Source organism: Plectropomus leopardus, chromosome 14, assembly GCF_008729295.1.
Source record: "Plectropomus leopardus isolate mb chromosome 14, YSFRI_Pleo_2.0, whole genome shotgun sequence".
Classification (NCBI taxonomy): Eukaryota; Metazoa; Chordata; class Actinopteri; order Perciformes; family Serranidae; genus Plectropomus; species Plectropomus leopardus.
Window position 1 is genome coordinate 3,883,848 of NC_056476.1, and position 23,890 is coordinate 3,907,737.

Here is a 23,890-nt window from a genome sequence, read left to right on the forward strand (position 1 = left end):
ATTGGGTGTTATGTTTAAGGGTTATTTTTATGCATTATATCAAAGGGGGGGTCTCACAAGTATAGAACAAAGTGTGTGTTTGTGCGTGTGTTTGTGGCGGGGGAGGGTGGCATTAATCTCAGCACCTGTCAGATAAATATTTGATGGAGTGGTGTTGTTCACTCAACAACAGCTTTAAACTAGTGGCCGTCTTCTGCTCTTGAACAGTAAAAAAAATCAAATGTATTGTCCCTTTAATTAATAATGACTTATTACTTATTTATGAAGCCGATCCATTCACAAACTTATTCCTTTCCTCTCTGCTGTGGGGACAGCTGGGCAGGCCGGGTGTGTGTGTGTGTGTGTGTGTGTGTGTGTGTGTGTGTGTGTGTGTGTGTGTGTGTGTGTGTGTGTGTGTGTGTGTGGTGTGTGTGTGTGTCGGGGGGGGGGCGGTACAGTAGAGCTTGATGGACATATGGCCTGATGGACACGACCTCTCAGAGGAGGAAAGCGACTGGATGGATAGCAGACAGACAGACAGGCGGAGACAGTGCATGGAGACGGGCGTCACTGATACACACCAGAAACACCAGAGGAAGACACAAAAGTGTAATGTTTATTTCAAACTCAGGCCGCTCTCTGTGGACGTCTCTCAGTGAGTCAGTACGAGCTACCTCAGCAGCAGCAGCAGCAGCAGCAGCAGTGTGGGGAGGAATATGAAATCTGTGTGTGTGTGTGTGTGTGTGTGTGTGTGTGTGTGTGTGTGTGTGTGTGTGTGTGTGTGTGTGTGTGTGTGTGTGTGAGTGTGTGTGTGTGAGCAGTTAGCAGTCAGTCTCCCTGGTGAGATGGCTGCAGCGGCCCGTCACAGCAGCCGGCTGTGATTGGAGATGATGTGCGTCTTTTGGCCCGAGGAGGGAAAACGAAGCCGTCTCGTCTGCCGCCGCCAGCCTGACGGGAGATGACAGCTACCGTTTAGCAGGCAGGCAAAGGCAGGAAACTGCTCGCCGCTGGCTGTTGCGTCACAGCAGATTTTACTGTCTCAACCTCCTCCACCCCTTCCTCCTTATGCAGCAGATCTGGGGGTTTAAGCAGGGGGTCCACACAGGTCAGGGACTCCAAATGTGCACACAAGTATGACAGTCAACATGTTAGACCTGCAGTAAGACATATTTTGCAAGCTCTGCCACTTATCATTATTATTTTTTTTACCCATTATATGTATATACGAGTTTAATTCAAAATATAATGGTCAAAATTCCCTCTGTGGTAAAAGCTAAAACCAAACTTAGCAAGCAGCTATATTAAGAAAAAAACATGTTTTATGTAGATGGATTTTGAATATTTAAAAAAAATGTACCAAAAAATCTATGTAAGAAAATCAGAACAAACAGCATCTAAATTAGTCTTTTTCAAACTTTTAAGTAATATATTGTCACCAAAGTTAGCGCCTGCAGGCAGATTTTCAAACATGGGTAAACCCGCTTAATATGAGCGATAGACTGCACTCCCACTGCCAGTGAACACACCGCTGCAGCAGACGAGTCTGCCTTTCTGTCAGTATTTGAGTGTGTGTTGTTTTGTTGGTGTGTCTATGTGACGTCACAGACAGGCTGCAGAACAGGTGAACAGCAGACAGCAGCAGGAGCAGAGAGCTTTGAAAACTTTTCAGTGGTTTCTTTTTCTTTTTATAACTCTTACTTATTCAGTCTCTCTTTGAAATTCGGTGCAGACTAATTTGGATCGGTGTTTTAGCTGAAATTAGTGCATTCAAGTGGGTGTTGTGTTCCTATCAATGACGATAAGAGCCGGAGGTGATAAAAACCTGTGCCTACTGCAGAGTCATTTGACCCGGGTCGTGAATGCAGATTGTGTGCATTCTCATTGCATTAAATAGCATTATATCGTTTTTTTTTTTGGGCAGTGCAAATGAGGCTTCAAAGAAACATTACAGTATTTTAGTGCAGAAATACACTTGTGTGACAGGATTTATACATAAACGTTATGGATACACATAAATCATTCAAATTTTCATTTCAGTAAAAGTACAGAAGTATTAGCAACAAAATATACTTAAAGTATGAAAAGTCAATGTAATCATAATGCGTGTTTACTGTCAGTATTATACTATTATATTATGGCATTATTATTATTTATGTATAAATAAGTAGGCGGTATTTTAATGTTGGGCAATACATTTAGTTTACTCTAACACAGGATAAAAATTTATAAACTGAACGTGTTTTGTAAAATCTTAATTATTAAATTAATGTAGTGAAGTGAAAGCTTCAATATACTGTATATTTCTGAAATGTAGTGAAGCAGAAGTATAAAGTAGCATCAAATACTCACGTAAAGTGCTGCCCCTGTCCCGACAGCGGCACATTTCTTAGCTTGTGTTTGCACTCCCGCTGCTTCTCCAAACTGACATCTACTTTTTGTAATAAGGCCTGCAATGTCTATGGATAAGTACCTCATTCAACCCCACTTCAAAAAAACCCAACTATCGCTTTAATGCCTCTATGAGTCATGCAGAAGTTTTTGGTAAAAGGAAAAAACTCAGCCAAGAGGATGATTTACTTCAGTATGAGAGCACGTTGCTGGAAGGATCCTCTCAAGAGCCCTGGATCTCCTTTTCCAGGTTTGAAATAAATATAATTTATGTTTTGAAAGCAACAGACTTCCGCACACTTGGGTCAATTGAAATTGCATTTATGAGTCAAAGAGGACTCAGAGCTGAAAGAAGAGCAGAGCAGCAGAGCGCCGTCTCTGATTTCTAGCTGCATCAGAGTTAATGTGTTAATGTTGCAGAGGAGGAGTTTGAGCAGCAGGAAGAGTGCAGCTCAGACAGGCAGGCGTGTAGCTGAAATGTCACAGGTTTGGTCCCCCACATTTACATCCTGTGCAGCTGCATGTGAGGAGGATTTTAGGACTTTTATGCAGGAGTTTTTCTTTGTCCTTCTCTCTCAAATTGACAATTTTATGCCTCTGAACTGGCGTTAGCTGTGTTTTTGCATCTGTCCGTCCCATTCTCATGAACACAATATCTCAAGAATGCCTTGAGGGAATTTCTTCAACTTTGGCAAAAACGTTTACTTGGACTCCATAACGAACAGACTGTATTTTGGTGGTCAAACCTCAAGGTCACTGTAAACTTGTCTGTCATTCTTATAAATGCTTTTCTCAAAAATATTGTAAAATTTGACACAAACGTTCATGTGGAGTCAACAATGATCTCATTCGAATATGATGGGTAGAGCTCAAGTACAGTGTGGCCTTGCATCCATCTCATTCTTGTGAACATAGTTTCTCTACTTAAGGAAATTCTTCAAATTCAGCACAAACGTTCAGTGGGCTCAACAATGAACATATTGGATTTTGGGGTTCATAGGTCAACATGGACACTGTATCTTTGTCTGTCATTCTTGTAAATGCTTTATCTCAAGAATACCTTGGGGGAATTTTGAAAAATTTGGCACAAACATTCATGTGGACTCACTATAATCTCACTCGATTTCAATGGTCAAAGCTCAAGTTTAGTGTAGTCTAGCATCCGTCTCATTCTTGTGACTGTAGTTTCTCACAAACACTGAGGAAATTTCTTTAAAGTTGGCACAAACGTTCACTTGTACTCAGTAATTAACTAATTGGATTTTGGTCATCATAGGTCAAAGGTCAAGGTCACCGTGACCTCATCGGTCTTATTCTTGTGATCACTATATCTTAAGAACTCAAGAATTAATTTGGCACAAACGTTATTGAAGATATTGAATGGTGGCACTAATCTTGAAACTGTGCTGATTGTGTAGCTTTTCTGTGCTGTCAGGGGAAGATGTGTGTGAAGCATCCGTGTCGTCCCAGACATGGATGTAAACTATAAGTGCAACTTGACTGGTGTGAGGAGGTATGCAACTATGTGGCGGTAATTCTCGTTTAAAGTTTCACAACCGGATTATGAGCTTTTGATCAAATTACAGTCTTCATCAGCAAGATATGTTTGTCCAGCTGTTGTTGAATTGTATGTTTATTGTATGTTTTTTTTCTGAGCATTTTAGGGACTTTTTGTCCATTTTGGCTTTAAAATTGAGGCAAAAAGTTAATCCTTGACCTTGCAGATATTTGAGGAAGATTGTGTGATATGACTAAAGCTCCAAAGCAGCAACAAACAGACCTTGTGGTTTTGCCTGCTTTAAAGTTTGAATCGTTTAAAAGACTTTAAAAATCAACAGCAAATGTCATCTTTTGTTGTCACTTAGAAAAGAGCCACTTTGCACCCACATTCAACCATCACACAGACAGAATCCATTAGAGACGAGGCGTTGAGACAGATTTCTACACCCACAGTTGCTTCAAATATACCAGAATGCATTGCAGCTATAAGATGTTTTCTGCTTTGTGTCAGAGATGTGACTCAAAGTCATTCTCGACTGAAGAACAAACATAGAAAATCAATATGGGAAGCAGAAACACATGTAGAAACTTGGCGAAAAGTGGGTCTCGCCACACAAAGTACACTTTCATCACAAAGTCGTCGCTGGAGCCCTTTGAACATCACAGACTGATGATGTAGAACAGCAGACGGGGATCCGAGGGCGGATTGACTTCCAGAGACAGTTTGTAAATATTTTCATGCAGATGAGTAAGATGTTTTGGTGCATGTTAAGACACAGAGCTGATTCACTGGCGTGGTAAAGGCAACATTTGGTTAAACATTCCTGTGGCGGCCGTCTGACATTTCAGATCTTTGATTCTCGTGCACAACAATGCACACATTAAACAGTTCTCGCTTTTATGACGACATTTTTGAAATTCTTCCGATGGACTGTCAACAGTCAAGTGAGTCCTTCAGTTCATTTCATGATGTTCTCGCATTGTAAATTCACTCGGTGCTACTGATTAATTCATCCTCCTCCTGTGATGTAAAATTACTGAATGTTTTGGAAAAAATGCCGAATTTTTGAGCAGGATAAATTGACAGGACGTCTCTTTGATCAGAGACGTTTATTCAAAAAATGGAAAATTTGACGCACACTGTTGAAAAGATCCGTCACTTTCAATACAAACATTTTGCTGAATGGACGCACTGTTGTGGCTGCCACAGATGGCAAAGAGAGGTAACTGAAAAACTGCACATAACAATGGAAACAAAGGTGATGTAATGTCGGCTAATCTGGGCTTAAATCTTGTTTGTTTGCTTCTGTTTTGGACAGTTTGCATTTTATTTGCAAGTGTGTGTGCAGAACAACAAAACAGTTTAATCTGGATACTAATAAGTCTTAACCAGTTTTAAAATGCTCCACAAACCCAATTTAATCATCCATTAACCAAAAGGTCCTAACACATGTTCATTCAGATTGAAGCTACTTATAAAGCTAATTTTCGCCTTTTTTTTTTTTTTTTGCACTAATTGAACCATTAAACTGTAATTATTAGTTTTAAGTTGCTGGGAACATACAGCTCAGACTCAGTCACTCATCACAGCACTTAAAAGGAAACTCCAGTTCTTTCTGTTATCTCTGTAGTTCCCTCTCTTTTTTGTCTTTGTGCCAGTTGTAAACAAAAAGCTCTTGCATATATTAAAAAAAATGAGAAAATGTTAAACTTATGCAAAACAAACCTTAGAACCAACCTGATGTGCACCAACTAACCTGGGGTTCTTTAACCCTTTGAAACCTGAGCAATTTCATGGAAAGATGGCAACGAGCAACTTAGCTTGAAATGAACGAAAAATTAGAAATAAGTCAAAAGTTACAAGAAAATGACCTGTAATTAGCAAACAAAAACAAGACAAAGAGTAAAAGAACAAAATAAAAAATTGATGGCGATCCAGGTTTCAAAGGGTTGAGGGAATAATTTACCTTGAAATATATTCATAGTTTTCGGGGCCGTTTACACTGCAATGTATTTTGCACAAAACATTGATGTTTGGCACTTTGAACATGCACATGGTGTTCTTCTGTAGTATGTCATTACAAAGTTTCACTGCCAACTACTGGCCTGGCATGCAAACAACAGCATTTTCGGGTATTTTGCAGGTCCATGTTATCATATGAATGCAGATTTCTTTAAAAATTTAAAAGAAAGACTTTTCAGTTTTAGTAGGGCCGTTCTTATATAAACTTGGCCTCAGATGCCTGACCTAAAACAAAACTGAAACTATAGAGCTATAAGATCAGAAAATAGCCTTCTGATTCATCAGGGTAAATCTAGACGTCGCTTAGAAACAACCCAAATGCCATGTGCATATGAGGACCCATTGTAATCCCCTCTTTCAGCTTGAGCTCAAATGCAGTGAGTAAAAAAATCAGTAAAAAGTAAGAAAAGCTGAAGATATTCTGCAAAAGTTTTACTCTTGGTGTAAAAAAGATGATCGAGTTGGTGTATTGACAAAAGCTTGTGGAGTACTACTCAATGTTTAATGATTCCTCTCCACCAGGGAGACCAAAAAATAAAGAATAAAAAGTGCAGGTGTGTCCAGGTGACCCTACAGTCGAGGACACACTCCAGGTAACCATGAGGTCCCCCTGACATTTGTTGCACAGTGTGCACAGTGGAGACAAATTAATCATTAAAATATCACAAATGCCATCTCAGGTATGAAACGGCAATAAAATGTCATGAGGGACCACACTCGCTGAGTGCATTCACATAACACCAGATAATGAAAAAGTCACACCCAGTTTATATTTTAATTGACCAACTTTTTAGGTTTTCACTTAAAACTTTGCTCATTTGAATGAAAACTCAGTTGTTTACAGCGCTGAAAGGGTTTGTACCTCTGCCCAGAGGTTATGTTTACTGCTGCGTTTGTCTGTTAATTAGGACATCTCAAAATCGTGTTTATGTTTTTAGGGGACGTTGGGGGAAAGTTGTTTGTGTAGATCTGGATTGTGTACAGAAAGTTAACAATATGCTAAAAAATGTATTTCTTAACATTTTTTTTTGCCGGTTTCTTAAATACTTCTGCTCTTGTTTTGTCACTTTGGAAGGACTTAATTTTCCTACTCTGTCTTACCCCTTTCATCAAATTAGCTCTGGTTCTTGAACCGTGTTTCCACCAGTTCTGTGTGGAACCATTATAATCGAGAACAATGCAAGTTGCTGTGTTCTATGCAACTTAGTTTCTGTTGTGTTGGACCAAATCACTGAACAATAATCTAACTGTGATAATACTAATGCTGGACTAATCAATCATGAAGGCATGAACTTCCTGCAGTGCTCAACAGCAGCCATGCTTCTGCCCGTTTTTATCACCTTTTGATCAGTTTAGCTGTTCCAGGACATTTTACCATCAACAGTGATCACCAATAACTTTGCTTCTGTTGTCTGTTCAACATCTGTACCTCCCGTAGTTACGTGTAAAGTAGGTGTGACTTTTAACAGCCTTTAACATTGAGCCAGAACCGTACAGTTTGTCTTTTTTCTATTGATAGCCAGTTTATTGAACCTAGCCCATTCTTAAAATAACTTTAATGCCTTATTCAAGATTTTTAAGAATCATCTGCACACATTGCAATCGTGGCATGATCCAAAATTAAAGGGAAATCCTATGTGAAAATTGAAAACACAAGTGGCCCTAAACAACTTCCTTGTGGCACTCCATACCTCATTGTTGGTGTGATAATTTTTAATCCATGTAACAGCACGGATGAATTTAAGGATGTGTAATCAACACAAGGGACTGCACAATGTACAATGTGTCATGCAGGGACATTGCCTTTTAACTCTTACTTAACTCTAACTTAAAAACTGGCTTGCTTTCTATCAGAAACACAGAAAGAAGGAAAAAAACAACAACAAAAAACAGAAAATTGAGCACTTTAAAATTACCTGAAAAAAGTGCTTAAATAATAATAGTTCATTAAAATAATTTGAAATAAATAATTTGATAGTTAAAAGTATAGTTTTTTGGACATTTTTCCCTAGCTTTTTAATTTTTTTAAAATTGGGAAGCACTTCTTACTAAGCTGTCCATTGATTTTTCCCAGTTTTTCCAAAGAAAGTAAACCTATTTGCTCGGGGTTCAAAGGTTTGAGTACCTGTGAAAGGTATCTGAAATCAGCACAAAAAAAGTAAACTAGTGATTGTCCGACTGATGAGAATTTGGTCGAACATATTGAGCATATCGAACAACAAATCGACCAATTGATCAGAAGTTTACAGCCCTTGAAGGAGCATGTCACGCAGTGCATCATTGTGGCTCATTTGAGTATTTAATGGACAACAATGGAGCTCTTTGGCACAGAGTAGGAACGTATACCGTCTACAAAAACAGCAAAAACACGTATTTTGTACACATATTTATAGCATTACTTCTGAATATAAACAAGTGTGCCTCCAGGAGTGTTATCGTCCACCAGCTCCTGTATGCATATGTCTCCTCGCTCCCCATTCTGCTTCGAGGGGAGGAGGAGGAGGAGGAGCAGGTGGTTGAGTGGGCGTTCTCTCAGCCTGGGCTTCTCCAAGGTCGAGGAGGTCACGTTTTAATGGGCTCGCCCGGCCCGCCCGTGTCAGCGAGAATCTAGCACTCTATTTATTGCCTCGGCTGGCTGGTTATTTCTCCGGGGCAGAGCTGGCACTGAGCCTTATTACCTCATACTACTGCAGGGAGGGACTCCTTCACCAGGAGCTGTTTTTTTTTTCTGCTTTTGAGGCGCTTTACTGACAATCCGATTCAAAGATGTCAACAGTAGAACAGGAAAAAAAGAGTGATGAACGCTGAAGATTAAACATGGCCTCACTGTTTGCATCTTCATTTTTTAAGCTCTAGGATGAGAGTTTTGCAAACTGGAGCTTTTGCGACATGCAGGCTAATACCAGTTAATTATTTATTATTGGACTCAGATTTGCACATGCAATAGCACAAGTTTTAGTTGTATGCTGGTATAATATTATTATCCAGCTAATAATGTCCACCCTCCTCTTTCTTTGTGTAGCATCTCTATCTCAATCAGGCATGGACTTGCAGATTTTGTTGATTTGGACGTTTTCCCTTGATATTTTTGCTTTTTTGGCTGAACTGCAGCATGCAAGGCCACAGCCCACAGCCACTAGAGTATAAAAACATGCATTGTATTATTTCTGGGTGTCATTCTGGACTTTTGCCTTGGAATTTGTCATTTTTTGCAATTTTTCACCTGATTACATAATATTTTTACCATCTTTGGCATATGGAGAAAATACATGCTATTTTCTCTAGGTCCACTGTCACAATCACTGTTGCTGCTAATCATTGACATATCCCAGGCTGTGATATTTGGGAAAAAATCTCTTTGCATATTGTATATTGAAAATAATTCCTTTTTGTGTGATTTTTTTTTCATTTAAAAACATAGCGGCGTCATGGCAAAATCTGGCATTTAAGGGGGTTAAATTCTGAAAATTAATGAATATTTGATATTTATGATTAGGACTGATGTTGGTTAAAAAAATAAGCTCAATGAAAGTAGAAAATCATATTAATGTATAACATTTTTAAGGCCTGATTCTGAAGAATAGATTTTGGTACTGCACAGAAAATACTAATGTATAAAAATCAATGTTTCTGCTAACTATTGGTATATCCCAGGCTGTGATCATAAAAAAATCTACTTTGCATGTCATATATTGGGGGGAAAAAACAGCATTTTTGTGTTTTCTTTTTTGTTTTTAATTTAGTATTTTTATTTTAAAAAAAACCCTGCCATTTAAAGGGTTAAAATTCTAAAAAAAAAAAAAAATTTAAAAAAAGTAAAAAAAAAAAAGAAAAAAATGTTGCAAGTTATGATCAGGACAGATATTGGTTAAAAAAAACTCAACAAAAGTGGAAAATAATATTAAAGTACAATATTTTTGAAACTTTATTTCGAAAAGCCCATTTTGTGCGCAGAGTGATAAAAGTATGTGTAATATTAAAGCGAGCCCTAAGGGGTTAAAATGGAAATTAAAAAAAAAATAATAATATAAATAATAATCTGCAGCTCTCTTTCATCTCATCTCCATAACAGTTTTCAGATCTTAATATTTAAAACCTGGTGTGATTCTTTCCAAAACATTGAGGAGTCGCAGACTCATCAGTCAGCACCTTTTCAGAAGCCATCACTCATTCGATCTCTGCAGCGGCTGATTTCATTTCGCTTTGACCCGTCACCATCCCATCTAAAAGCCTGAGTCCTGACAAATTGAAATGTCTGCCTTCATGTCTGCCTCTCCTCGCTCAGCTCTCGAACAGTCGGTGGGCGAGGTAGCGCGGTGTTGTGGGGGGGGGGGACGCCGCGAGGGGGGTTGTATGTAGGAGAGGATCAGGATTGTTGCTGAGTCTGGATAATGTGGGCTTCTTTTTGAAGTGTGGATGACGGGTGATCCTGCCGCACCGGGGCCACACAGCCCCATTCATCCCACAGATCACACACACACACACACCCTTTGTTTTTTGGAAAGGGGAAGGAGGCGGTGGAGAGGTGTAGGGAGGGAGGGGAGAGGACAGGAGGTGTGGAGGAGTCCGCAGACTGATGCGTCCTTTTAATTTAGCCAGCATGACTTTTTTTTATTCCTCTGTCTCAGATCCCAAATGAAACTCAGGATTAAAGGAGATCAGCGAGCCTCCCTTTTCTCCCTCGTCCATCTTTTTGTCTCTCCTCCTCCTCTCTGAATTAACAAACGTCCTCTCCATTTTATATCCTCTCAGTTTTCTGCCTCCTTTGTCTCTCCTCTCTCAGCTGCTCTCTGCTCGTTCCTCCATGTCCTCCCTCCTGCTGCTTTTCTCCATCAGTCTCTTTGTCTCTCAGTCTCCTACCTTCCTCACTCTCTCTTTAATCTTTCCTGCTCTGTGTCTCTTTGTCTTTCTCTGACTACTTTTCTCTTTCTTCCACCCGCGTCCTCTGCTGTTGTCTCTGAAACTCTTTGGCCTTTTCTTCTTCAGCAGTTTTAACATTTGTCTTTCTGTCTCTTAAAGGACAAAGCTGGAGATATTGTATTTTTCTTTTTGTCAGCAAATGCTCTGAAAATCTTGTTTGCTAGAAAAAGAAATTTAAAGGGTTTGTAGTGTAGGGCATGATAAACCCGTAAAAGGCATGGAAAAGTATTACTATTAACGAAAAAAGGATCAACAGTCGTTTCCGAGAATGTACGGTCTTCAAAATTTGCCTCAAAGTCATGGAAAAGTCATGGAAATTTATTGATAAAAATGTGTATGAACCTTGAATTTAGACATAACTTTTTAAATTCCTGTTAACCAAACGTCACTTAAATTCCTCCTGATTTTAACTTTGTTGACAAAGTTAAGTGTTTTGGTGTCCAGTAGTCGTGTTTCAGATGTCCTCTGCCCAAAAAGACCAAAAACTAACAGCGACTTTATCTACTTACAAGTGTTTTCTTTGTATTCAAAGGCTGCCTTAGAGCTCCATTGTTGTCCAAAAACTATTAAACACACATCAATTAGCCGCTCACTGTTGTAGTGTTGAGATCCGATGGCCAAATTCATGTCGGAGCCAGTTCTCAGTTGGCAAACTGAGTGAATTCACTGAGCTCCAAAGCTAACAAAGCTCTCATCTAACCTTTTATCCCCAACCTTTGAAACATTACCAGATTATATCAGATAAGTCTGTAAGTGTGTCGACGGCCAAAATGAAACTTTCCATTTTGATTTTTTTCTTTTAAACAAAGCTTTTCACTCATTGTGTGTATCCTTGAGGTCTAACAAATGCGCTAATTGAGTTCCAAAAAATGAAAATTAAAATGGCAATTCTGTGTGACATCTTAAATTCTGCATTATTCACATCCACGTTCACGTGATCGTGTCGCAGCTTCTTCCTCTCTGCCGCGTTTCTGTGTTTTTTTTCTACATTACTTTCACCTGTAGATCATTGGACAGGTGAAGTCTTTCCCCCATGGGACCTCATTTTGGGAAAAATATGTACGGTAGTTAACCCTTTAGACCCCAGTTTGTGTGTTGTTCATATACCTCTCACAAACTATTTAACTTTTTTAAACTTGAGCATATTGGTTTAATTTCTCTTAAAAACGTGGAGAAGGAGACAATGACCAACTTGGCGAGAAATGTCCCACAAATCTCATGAAATTAGTAATTACAATAAAAATAGTTTTAAACAAAGGGAAAAATTATGAGAAAATTATTGAAAAGTTAGAAAAATACCAGAAAACTATGTTTATAATCATTACAGTTATACATTAAAAATCAAGTCATGTTTGGTTTCAGTACCACAGACAATATTTCTGTGCTTTTAATTCTTACTGGAACATTAAACATGTATTAATCCACTGCTGAAAACTGTGGAAACTAACAAATTCACTTTTCACCCCTGTTTCAGTGACATTTGCTAAAAACTGCAGTGACCAGCTGTTTTGAGAAATCAGTCGTTATTAACCCTTTTAAACTTAAACAAACTGGCTTGAACTCTTTAAAAAAAATAGGAATAAGGCAATAAGGTTACAATAAAATTAAGAAAAAATAACCAGAAAATCAGTAAAAAAAAAAAGAAATGAAAAAGAAAATTAAAAAACAAAAACAAAAGTGCTTAAAAATATTTTCAAAAAAGGGCTTAAAAATCTGAGAATTCTGTGATTTAGTTTTAATTATGTAATTGTGCTAAATAAATTTAGTTTTTTTCTTTTTCTTCTTAATGTTTTTCCCTAGCGTTTAAAAAAATAAGAATTTTCTAAATATAATTTCTTGCAATCTGTGAAACTTTTCTCACCAAGCTGCTATTTGCCTTTTTCCCATGCAAAAAAAACCAAAAATCAAACCAATTTTCTCAGTGTTCAAAGGTTTAAAGATTTGTGAAAGGTCTCTTAATACAGCACGGGAAAAGTGACGGTTCAGGTTTCAAAGGGTTAAAAGTGAACCTGTGTATTGTGAGGGGTTTTAAAGACTTGTGTCTTCAGCAGGAACCAGTGAGCGTGTGGATGAGAGCCTCATTTGGTCTTTTTTCAAGGATTTGTTGACACCAAGAAAATACAGAACAGTAACCAGTGTTATCCTTTAATATCTGTGTATCTCTTACTGTCTATGTTTGGCTCAATCTCTCACCCACCAGCTTCCCTCCTCACTCCTCTCCTCCCGCTCTTTAAACCTCTTGTTCTCCCCCTCTCTCGCCGCCTTCAAAAGGCCATCTCCTTCACCTGTTAGCGCTCGTTCCTGCGGGGCACATTTTCTCTGTTTCTTTGTGTTTTCTTCTTTTCGGTATTAGAGAGCCTCTGCAGTGAAGCATCTTATTCTCCTGACCACATCAGACAGGCCGGCCGCCGCCTGGGACACTGTGAAGTGTGGGAGACGGGGGAGGGTATTTTCGGGGGTATTTGTGAAGCAGTAGGGGAGGGGTAGAGAGGTAAATCTGGGGTCAGGTTACCTGTCTGAGAGGACCAGGAGAGAACAGGCTGATAGTTAACACCTCAAGGGCACGATGGAGCTGCAGTTCTTCGCAGGTGGATCAGACCGCTGCTATGCTGTCTTCCCCTGTTCCTTACTCGATTTATCTTCAGGCCGGCAGGATTCGCCAAAAGAAATTGAACCTGGCGTCTTCTCAGACCGCTGTCGAACACGCCACTGTGAGCAAACACTAGTTTACTCTCTGTGACAGCACAAGAAAGAGCTTACAAGTTTGTAATAAGTCAAGACACAACTTGGAAAGTACAAAATCAGCCATGCTTAAAACAAGTGTAATACCCCTTTTCCACCAAAAAGAGCTTATAATGCAGATTTTTTAAATGTAGGTAAACCCACTAAAAATATGCATGTAGAGAGGAGCTGTGTACACGGCTCTGCAGCAGATGAGTATGCCTTTCTGTGTGTGTTTTCTTGTTTGTTTTGTGTCACTTTCAACGTCTAAAACTCTATGGTGGTTTCTTCTCTTTATATATCTCTTATTTATTCAGTCTTTCTTTTAAACTTGATGCAGACAAATTTGGATCAGTGTTTTAGCTGCTTAGGAGGAGACGGGCAGTAATTAATGTTAATGCATCATTGCATCCAAAAACAAAATCAAGAATGTGCTGGTTTTTTCTCCCTTTTTGGTGACATAATTTTAAATATAGAATTATAAAGATTATAAAAAAAAATTAAATATTTTTCAGATATTTTCAGATTTTCACATCAATTCCTTGTCACCTGTAACTATTTTTTTTTTACAGTTTGCAGGACATTTCTTGCCAAGTTGCTCATAATGTTTTCCGGTGTTTTTGCAAAGAAATGATTGCAATAATATCTGAGTAAAGCACGAAAAAAACTGATGTTGATCCAGATGTTAAAGGGTTAACTACTGTGTGACAGGAACATGTCAATAAATGGCATTTCTGAAGTGTTAAAGTTCAGTAAAAGATGGATGAATCTTCATGGTCGATGGTCCAAATCTCAGTCAGGATTATTATTTTAGCCGCCATCGCTCCATCACTTCCTCTCCTCTTTTTAGAAATCATGTATTCCCTCAGAGTGCGCTCTCCTGGGGGACGGATCCTCCCGCTCCTCTCCCCTCGGTACGAGGTTGGAGGTGCGCTCCGGAGGGATTTACTGTTGGAAAGCAGAAGCTCCTCGAGCAAGAAAAAAAAGATGTTTGGGGAATCCTGTCTTTTTGTCTTTTTTCTGCATTCATATGCAGGCAGAGCTGGATCTCTGAGCTGCTGCCAAAAGACCTCAGGCTTCTTCTGTCAGCCTGGACAGGAAGAGGAAACGGGTTTCTCACTGTGCACGAGGTCATCGGGGAGGTGCTTTCTGTTTTCCTTCAGGATTTCGAAGTTTTCTGGATGTGCTGCGAGTCTTGGCCACTTTCCGTCTGCTAACGAGATGATGTAATCCGCTCCTTCTTATGCAGAGTGACGCAGATTGTTTTTGGCCGTCGGTCGTTTCCACTGATGAAGGCCAGACGGCTGCAGATGTTGTGTTTTCTGTTAATGAGGAGACGTCTCATTTAGTGCAGCCTTCACCTGCCACACATCTACTGTTTGTAAAGCATAATCTGACCACCATGTCACTGCAGCCAGTACGTTTTCTTTTATTAAAGGTACAAGTCCTACTGTTGGACAAAAGGCAGGTTTCCATTAACCCTCAAACTGCAAAAATTAAAATTTAATATATAAAATACGCCTAATGGAATTATGTCAATTTCGAAATATTGCAAAAAAAGTTTTTATGCTTGCACAAGGTGGTATTTCAGGCGATTTGGAAAAGCCTTATTTGCAAAACTGAAATGTCAACACTTTTTTGGCAGTAGGAACTGGCTCCCTCATGATGCAGCAGGAGCTACAAGAGCTGTTATTGCATCACAAAACTCTTCAAAAGTTGTCATACGCAAGCTTTAAATCCACAATTCCTCTCTGAATATCACCTCCCAGGAATCCCTCATACATGGCCGCTCCCACGTAAAATGCCCTAATTTTCTAATTCTACTAATTTCTTGCCATTACTAGATCATTTGTTACCCAGTTGCTCATTGCTTTTTTTCCCATGTTTTTGAAAGAAATTGCACCAATTTGCTCGATTTTCAAAGGGTTAAATACTTGTGGAAGGTGCCTGAAAGAAATAATTATTTCCCTCCAAGTTTCAAAGGGTTAAAAACTGAAAATAATAAACCAGTTATGATTTACAAGTGACACAAACTCCGGTCTGGTGGGTGGAAGTCCTGTTCTCGGCCCATTCATCCACCATGGCGTCCTCTATGTGGACTTTGGAAGTAAACCTTTTTTGTTTGTTTTTTTCATTTTTGCAAATTTTTGATTAAATTTAGAGAATAGAGAGTTTTTTATGACTTCAGTCTTGTAAATTATGAGGGACTTTTTTCTGAAATTATACCTACCTATCTATATTTTAATTATTTTTTTATTTCTTATGATTTTATTTTATTTTTTTACCTTCGGTGTCCCAAACATGCCATCCTACGTTGACAATAAAAGGACGAAAATGCCTAAAAGTTGAAATATGAGATTGAAGGAGTTGTTTTTGTTAAACTTCACCCTCCTGACAGCTGATATAAAACCACGATCCTGAGGTCTGCACATTCTTTCGCACGCTCACCAAGAACAATTTTCTGGGTTTGATCAAATTAGCGAGTGTAGATATATCAAAGCCAGGCCTGAATAATAACTCGGTAATTGCTCCCTCCCTCCTCCTCTCTCCGGGGTTGGACCGGTGTTATCAGCTCTTAGTCTCGCTGCCTCTCTGCCTCCCGGAGCTGCCAATCTCTCCCAGGGCTTGTCTCCATCTTATCTCCTCCTCACACTTCACGCAGAGGAAGCTCTTAGAGGGCTGGGCCCGGCAGATAGCGGCTGACCTGTCTCTTCCCTCTGGAGCGGCTTCTTTTTTAAGGAAGCTGAAATCTGCCAACTGAACTCAAATGGCTGACTAGATTATTTCCCCCCTCCCTCACCGCCTCCTCGAATGGGAACACACCCTTTGCTGTCTGAGGATGGGTGTTTTCCTCCCTCCTCCCTGTCTGTGCACCTCCTTAACGAAGCGAGAAGGCTGCCTGTGGACTCAGGTGGCACGCCTTTGAAGTTGCCGCCCTGTTGGGAGTCTGAACTCGAGGAAGGAGGGCCCCTGTGAACGTGTCAAAGGCAGAGAGCTGACAGAAGTTAAACGAGTCCCATAAACCCGCCGCTCGCTGCCTCTTTAAAACATTTCTCTCCATCTTTGCTCCTTTGATTGACTGTCTGATGTCTGCAGGCAGCCGGAGAAGAGTTGCACTTTGTTCCAAAACACCTAATCAAGGTGGAGGATCTGTTGGAGTGAAAGCTGTTGAATTTCCAGTGATGGTTTCTCCTCCTCCGTCAAAGCCCCGCTCTCGTTCCCTCCTTTTGTTTCCCTCTATCAAAGTCAATCAGATTTCCTTTGAACCTTTTCTCTTCCAAAATTGAAAAAGGTGCGCGCACACCTGGGGATTTCAAAAACACCCCTTTCTTTTATCAGAAATGTCTGTTGTTTCACTCCCTCAATCGCAGAGGGAACGCAGGTAAAAGCGGGCGTCGCAGCATGAAGAAAAAAAATGCAAATTTCAGCATCTCCCTGTTTCAAAATAAAGCGCGCTGCAATCTAGAAAGCGTATCGTAATTGAAAAGAAAGTGTGTTTAAGGTAGATCCGCTTAAACGCCGGCTAAGCCTATTAACGTCTTATCAGAAGTCACAGTGCGTTTTATTTGCTGATTAACCCTCGATGGAAGATGCTCCACGACGAAGAGATGCAGCAGGATGTTGGTAGTGTTTTTTTTCTTCCTGCCAGCTGCTGTTTCCTGTTTTACTCCTCTGGGACAAAGAAGCTGCCGTGAAAATGTGCATTACAGCAAATGTTCAAAGTGTGTCCGTCCTGATTTTGTCTCTGTGACAGATGGGGCTGCTGACAGCGGGGAGCTGGACCTGAGTGGAATAGATGACAACGAGATCGAGCTGGTACGGACCTGCCGCCTAATAAGATCCACTCAGACTGAAACACACAAGTTTAACACACACAAGTTCCTAAAATGCACATCGGAGGAAAGTTTCCTTTTCCTGAAGATCCTGTTTTGAACTCGTATTGTGCTAAATTTATGATGTTAGTGTTGTAGGTTTTTAACAGTCTAGTTCACTTTAGGAGGGCAGTGCAAATTCATTAAAACTCATGATGAAAATATCCGATTTTTTCATCTGCAGTCCCTGGTCGATTTCTTACAGAAGTCTACTTGAAGCTCATCAAAGCAAAAACAAAATAAGGGCATGTAGTTTAAAAGGCTTCCTAAAATGCATCATATTTGGCAGGAAATGGCAAAAATCTTTCAGTTTTTAGTGAAATTTATGTCAAAGTTTGACCATGGGGCGAAGATAAAGTGATAAGGTTTTGGAGTGTATTTAGAAGAATTTAGTAACACTTGAGAAGTGAATATTTTAGCTTATATACTCCTTAAAAAAATCTTCTGCAAATGTTGAACAGGAAAATGTTTATTTTGTCCTAAACTACTGAATAAAAAATGAATATATTCCCAAATCCTGAATTTATTCAATAGAAAAATGAAGGGAAAACAATCTTTGTTTGTAGAGTACATTTTAAAAAGCAAATTAAAATCAACAAATTATAAAAAAACTAAAAGTAATCTGATCAAATGGAAACAATGTCAAACTAAAGTAGAGTAAAAACAAAAACATATCGGATGGAGTTCCCTTGGGATGAGGCTTTTTTCTGTGGTTAACATCGTCCTGGTTCCCTCATCAAAAAGCCGATGGGATTTTTCCATTGGATTTTGGATCATTGCAGAAAATATGCTCTTTGCTGCTACTTACACGTTTTCTTCACAAACACGAACACTTAAAGTATTTTTTAAGGCTTAATGATGATGTTCTTTAGTCTCATTTAGCCACTGTGTCTTTTTTAAGACACATAAAGCTTTAAAATTGGGGTATTTACTGACATATTCAATGTTGTAAAAACAAATATGAAAGTCTCTTCAGCTCGTGTTAACCACAGACCATATTTAAGGCTTCTAAGTAAAAACACATTCAAAAACCCCTCTGACTCTGAGGCGAGGGAACCAGGAGGTGCTGAAATGCTGACTCATTTCAGGGTTTTTAGGATTCATTACTGGGGCTCTCTATGATACTCTTTATACTTTTTTATGTTATTATAAAGTCAACACATTGAAAGCATAAAGTAAACACTTGGTTTAATCACAAATGTAATATTTGTTGCAAGAGATGAGACGATTGCTCAAAAACCGCCAGTAATTTGTCTTTTTGAACTCAGCTGAAGCTCCCTCTGCCTCTCTGCAGTATCTGCTGAGCGACAACGAAATCAAAGTGAAGACGGCGCTGTGGATGGCAGAAAACTCCGACTACCTCAAAGAGCAGAAAGGTACTTTTATTTGTCTGTTCGCTGTCCCAAAATGTACTTCCCGCTCTCAGTATTTTTATCAGCTCAAGAGAGTTAAACCTCCAGCTGAACCCACCAGCGTTTGTGTCCTTTGGTAATTTCCCGCTGTGTCGTGTTGACGCTGTTATCTCAGAGTTTGTGTGTTCAGACTGTTTCTTGTTTCTGCTTTTCAGAGAAGGAGGCAAAGATAGAGAAGGAGAAGGCGCTCGGGACCTACAAAGAAAAGAAGGTAACGGCGTTCAGCCTTAACAACTTTTAAGATAAGGAGGCGCAGGTTGTCGGAGCTCGACATAAACAGGAAGTTAATGGGAGGCAGAGTGATGGTCAGACACTCAGAGGTGGTCTCAAAAAGTTCACATGGACTCTGAGCGTCTCTTCGTCCGAGAGGAAAAGTCGAGCATATAAAAGGTCCATCAGTCAGACAGAAAACAGGAAAACACACCAAAACACACAGTACGTTTACACACACAGTTTAGTCGAGCTGCAGTTATCACTTGATTAGGTCATTTACTTGGACTACTGTCCGTGTCCCGGTTTACAAGAACCAGAGGAGAATCAATTTATTATCAGAAATGTCCGACTTTGCCACAGCAGGTAGAGATATGCCCTCTTTCAGCTAGTTGCGATAAACCTTTATTATTTATACAAGAAATAAATGAAATGCACCAACTGCTTCACATCAAAATATAGAAAAGACAAAAAAGACATAATAAAACCTGCATGCAAAAATAAAATAAAGTCAGAACAGAATACATAGAATGCTTCTTCAAATGGATAAAAACCACATGATAATACTGGTAAAAGTAAGATAAAAATAAGGATAAAAATATAGTGCACAGAATGCATAACATTGAATTGAATGTTTATTGGGTTTTTTATTCATTTAAAGTGAATAGGTCGGCACCCACAAACCCCACCCCCCCATCCCTTACAACAAAGTCTCGGCATGGGGGACAACCCAAACAAACATGAATTTAAAATAAAAATAAATAAATTAAGATTATATATTATTATATATATTATATCTTTAAGCAAGGTAATCAATTAATTAAATAGATAATAGTAAATAATAATAATAATAATAATAATAATAATAATAATAATAATAATAATAATAATAATAATAATAGCAAATATTAAATTTTGGATAACAATAGACGTTAGATCAATAAAAACATAATAACAATAAAATATAATAATAACAGTATTAAAAATACATAAAAAAATGTGTTAACTAAATAAAATTAAATTAAAAAATCAATAAAATTCAAAAATGTACATGACGAGCAGTATGCCAGTTAATGGAGTTTGGCTGGTTTAGCGATGGTGATCTCGGTGCTGTTTCTGGTTAAAAAAAAAAAGAAAGAAAAAAGATCTAACTCTGTAGGGATCCTTTTCGTAAATTTTCAGACACTAAGAATCATAATCTAAACCTGTCAGAGGCAAAAACAAACACTCACAGTGCAAATGCTCTGAGTCGTTACATTGCAGCCTGTTTGTAGCTGTAATACTGTACAGTAATACTGCACCAATTTCAAAGCATCATTCTTCCAATTAGTCTCTTAGACACAAAAACACAAGATAATAGGGTTTAAAAATGCCAAAGTTACCTTTAATTGACACTGAAAGTCCAAAAGAAAGTCTGTAGGTTGTCAGAAGATGATGATGATGTGAGCCGTGTCGTCAGTCAGGTGGGCGACAGACACTTTAAAGTCAGAGTGACACCGTGAGACAGATGTAAGACAGACGATCAGATGGACCAAACGCAGACAGACGGGCGGTGCGTCCTGTGAAACTGGTTCCCTCTCATATCCCATTACTGGTTTTGGCACAGGCCTTTGTTAGCCCCAACATCTGTTCACTGGGTTTAACTAGCTGGATTAACTGCAGTGGAACAGAGATCTAATGAGACATGCAGCCTCCTGACAGCGCTGATCCAACCACGGCGCCGCACTGTCATTTCACTGACAAATGAGTGAATAAATGAATAAAACTGAGGACATTCTCGTTATGAGTGCGCATGACAAAGCGAGCATCCCTCTGTGGTTTCTGCGCAGAGCATCCTGAGTTGATTAGCTGCTGCTGAGGGGGTCAGTTTACTGTCAGCCGAGGATTTTAACTTAAATTGCCTCAAATCAGTCTGTGAAAAGAGTTGTGAAATTTTAAAACTGTGTAATTGTTGCATGAAACGTGTTTAAAAGTTTGTTTCTCCATGAAGAGAATCTCAGCTGATCCGCAGTGATAATTTGGAGTGAGGTCAAGGTGAACGTGGAATAACTGAATCTGGGTGATAACCCCAATCTGGAGTCTTAATTGAGATAAATGGCTGATTACAGAAATGTGTTCAGCTCTGCATTTGCTTGCAGATGATGTTCCTCTTGTGGTTTGAAATTACTATTTTATTTTTTTCTTCTAATTTTTTTTCCCATCTGCGACCTAATTGGTTTAATAGGAAGACAAAATATTTTCAAATAACATTTGACCTCCTTCTGCTGAGTGGAATCGGAGTAAATTAGAAAAAGTTAGATCGACTTCAAGTTCTTAATCATGACTTGTTTAAAATGTGACGCTCTAATCACAGCCAGGGACTCGTTGGCTCTGCTGTGAATGAAATAAACGATTTTTGCTTCAGGAAGCTTCATAATAAAGAGTAGATGTTGAGGTAACAACAAACTGTAAACTTCAGTATTTATGCATGTTGTGGTGTAAACTTTTAAACTTTATTTATTGACTATTTATTTATACATTTTGTCTGCTTTACTCGATAATAGTCTGGTATTTTAGTTTATTATTTTATTATTTTTTTTAACTTTTTTTATCTATTGTTAGTTGTTCTGTTATCCTTTTATCTACTATTTAGTATTTTATTTATTTTTCTTATTAATAACATTATATTTATTTATTTATTTTGATCTTTTAGCTATACGTTTTATCCTGCTTTTGGTGTTTGGATTACCATTACATTTTTACAGACATTCATGTCCTGCTCGGGATGAATTATGACCCTGGTGTCTTTTTATCGGCGGTCACCATCAGGTCAAATTTAACTTTTGCTTTGGTTTATAACCAAATACCAAGCGTCAACCTCTGAGGTTAATAATGGAAGCCAATGTGGAGAATGCCTTAAAAAACTGCAGTTCCTCTGATGGTGCTGGCTCCAAAAACTACTCAGTCCCAATAGATCTCTCGTGTTAAAATCCTCAACTTTACAGCAGAAATGTATTTACAGCATGGTACAAAAAACAGCTATTTTCAACATTAATGACAACTTGGGGGATGAATTTTATGTAACTCTCCCACTTACATTTTATTAAGGCTTACATTTATTCATAATTAAGGGCATGGCAGCTTTAAATGACGTGTATATTATATATGAGTGCTCAATAATTTACTTATACATCTGGTTTACCTGGAAACAATAAATACAGTCGTTTTTACTCGAATGCAGAATAAGGTTGCCAAAATGTCAGCTTATTGAATAATGTCTATGCTGTGTATCTGTGATTTTAATATTCCACCGCTTTCTTTGCACATTATTACACCTGTTTTCTATCAAAGATTGTTTTATATGAAAGTTTATTGAGCTGTTTGGAGCAGCAGAGCACACTTCCCCTCCAGAATTGACTTTCACTGTTTGTATCGGTAAAAATGTTGTCATTAACTTCATTTAGACGATGATCTCAGGCTTAAAAATGTAAAATATTACCTAGATGTTGTTGCTCATTATGATAAGAGTTCTTTGGTTCTTTTCCCGACAGCCGAAACGACCGTCTAGGAGGCACCAGCCGATCCGAGCCAACACGGCAGACGAGGCCATCGAGAAGATGCTGGAGCAGAAGAGGATCTCCACCAAGATCAACTACGACGTCCTGAAGGACCTCAACATCAAGCCCGGCGCCAGCCCCGCCCGCAAGGTCGAGTCCCCGAAAAAGGAGCCGTCTGCCACCAAACTGAACGGACGCAACCGCAAACCCGCCCGAGCTCCACTCAGCCTCAGCACGCCGCTCAGCACCCTGGGAAAAAGGTTGGTGCAGTTTTATACCAAAGTGGATGCGTCAGTAAGGTTTCATCAGGTCTTTGTATCCGTTTTCAAGTTTATCAAAAACTAAATAACATCTAATCCAAAATCCCAAAAATGCAATCATAGCATGGACCAGCGTCACATCTCATCATCCTGTTACATAACAGGAACTAAACCTCCATCTTCTCCAAGTCCCCGAAACAGCCAACAAAACAAATGACTGAGTTCATTCTGTTTACCCGCAATTTATATATGAACATACTGAACATACTGGTGTTTAAATCAGTCTGCAGGGAGGCCCAGGACCAAGAAAACAACCAAAATATCTCTCATTTATGGAGCAAACAAATGGAAACCAAAAAACATTTTCTAAACTTTATTAATTTCTTTAACTTTGTTTGTTTGCACTAATTTTCCAGTCTTTTTTTCTGATGTCTTCTGTTGGCCCACTTTGGCTTCCCATCTTCGCCAGTTTTCAAAGAAATCAAGCCAGTTTTCTCAGGTTTTAAAGGCTTAAGGCCCAAAATTCTGCATATTTAAGGACGATGTCACTTGACTGACAGGCTGTCTGCCAGTCTTGAGTCAGATCCACCCCTCGCTCCCCCATAGCTCCACCCTCTCACCCAAATATGGTCACTTCTGGCTCCGAAAAAACCAACATGGCGATGACCAAAATGCTGAAAGAGTCCAATGTGCGACGTCACAGAAGCTCCATCCATTATTTATACAGTCTACGTGCACAAATCACCTGCTGGGTCCTGCACAGACATATCTGCAGACACTGAGACTCATATAAACAGTCATGGTTAAACACACAAGACAGCAAAATACAACCACCATCTTTTTCACTTTTCCTGGAAAAAATTTCTCAGTTTGTCTTTGATGATACTGTCGCTGCTGATATCTTCCTCTGTTCAAGAACAGAAAACGAAGAGGCTACAGAAGTTAGTCTGGGAAATGTGAGAAACTGCGCTTAAAGAGGACAAAGCCGAATTCAGGATTCAGGGAAAGAGAATAACAGCACTTAGAGTTTAAGACTGGTGACATTTAACTGTGTGTGTGTGTGTGTGTG

The 23,890-nt window shown here is 39.0% G+C and overlaps 1 protein-coding gene across 1 annotated transcript in view; it reads left to right on the top strand.

Annotated features, from left to right (window-relative positions):
* LOC121953442 (transcription factor IIIB 90 kDa subunit-like) overlaps positions 1–23,890 on the top strand; it is a 125,441-nt gene that overhangs the window by 57,353 nt on the left and 44,198 nt on the right. The window contains 4 exon segments of the mRNA XM_042500550.1: positions 17,286–17,347; positions 18,698–18,779; positions 18,971–19,026; positions 22,556–22,821. Of these exon segments, the coding sequence (XP_042356484.1) occupies positions 17,286–17,347; positions 18,698–18,779; positions 18,971–19,026; positions 22,556–22,821 (466 nt within the window).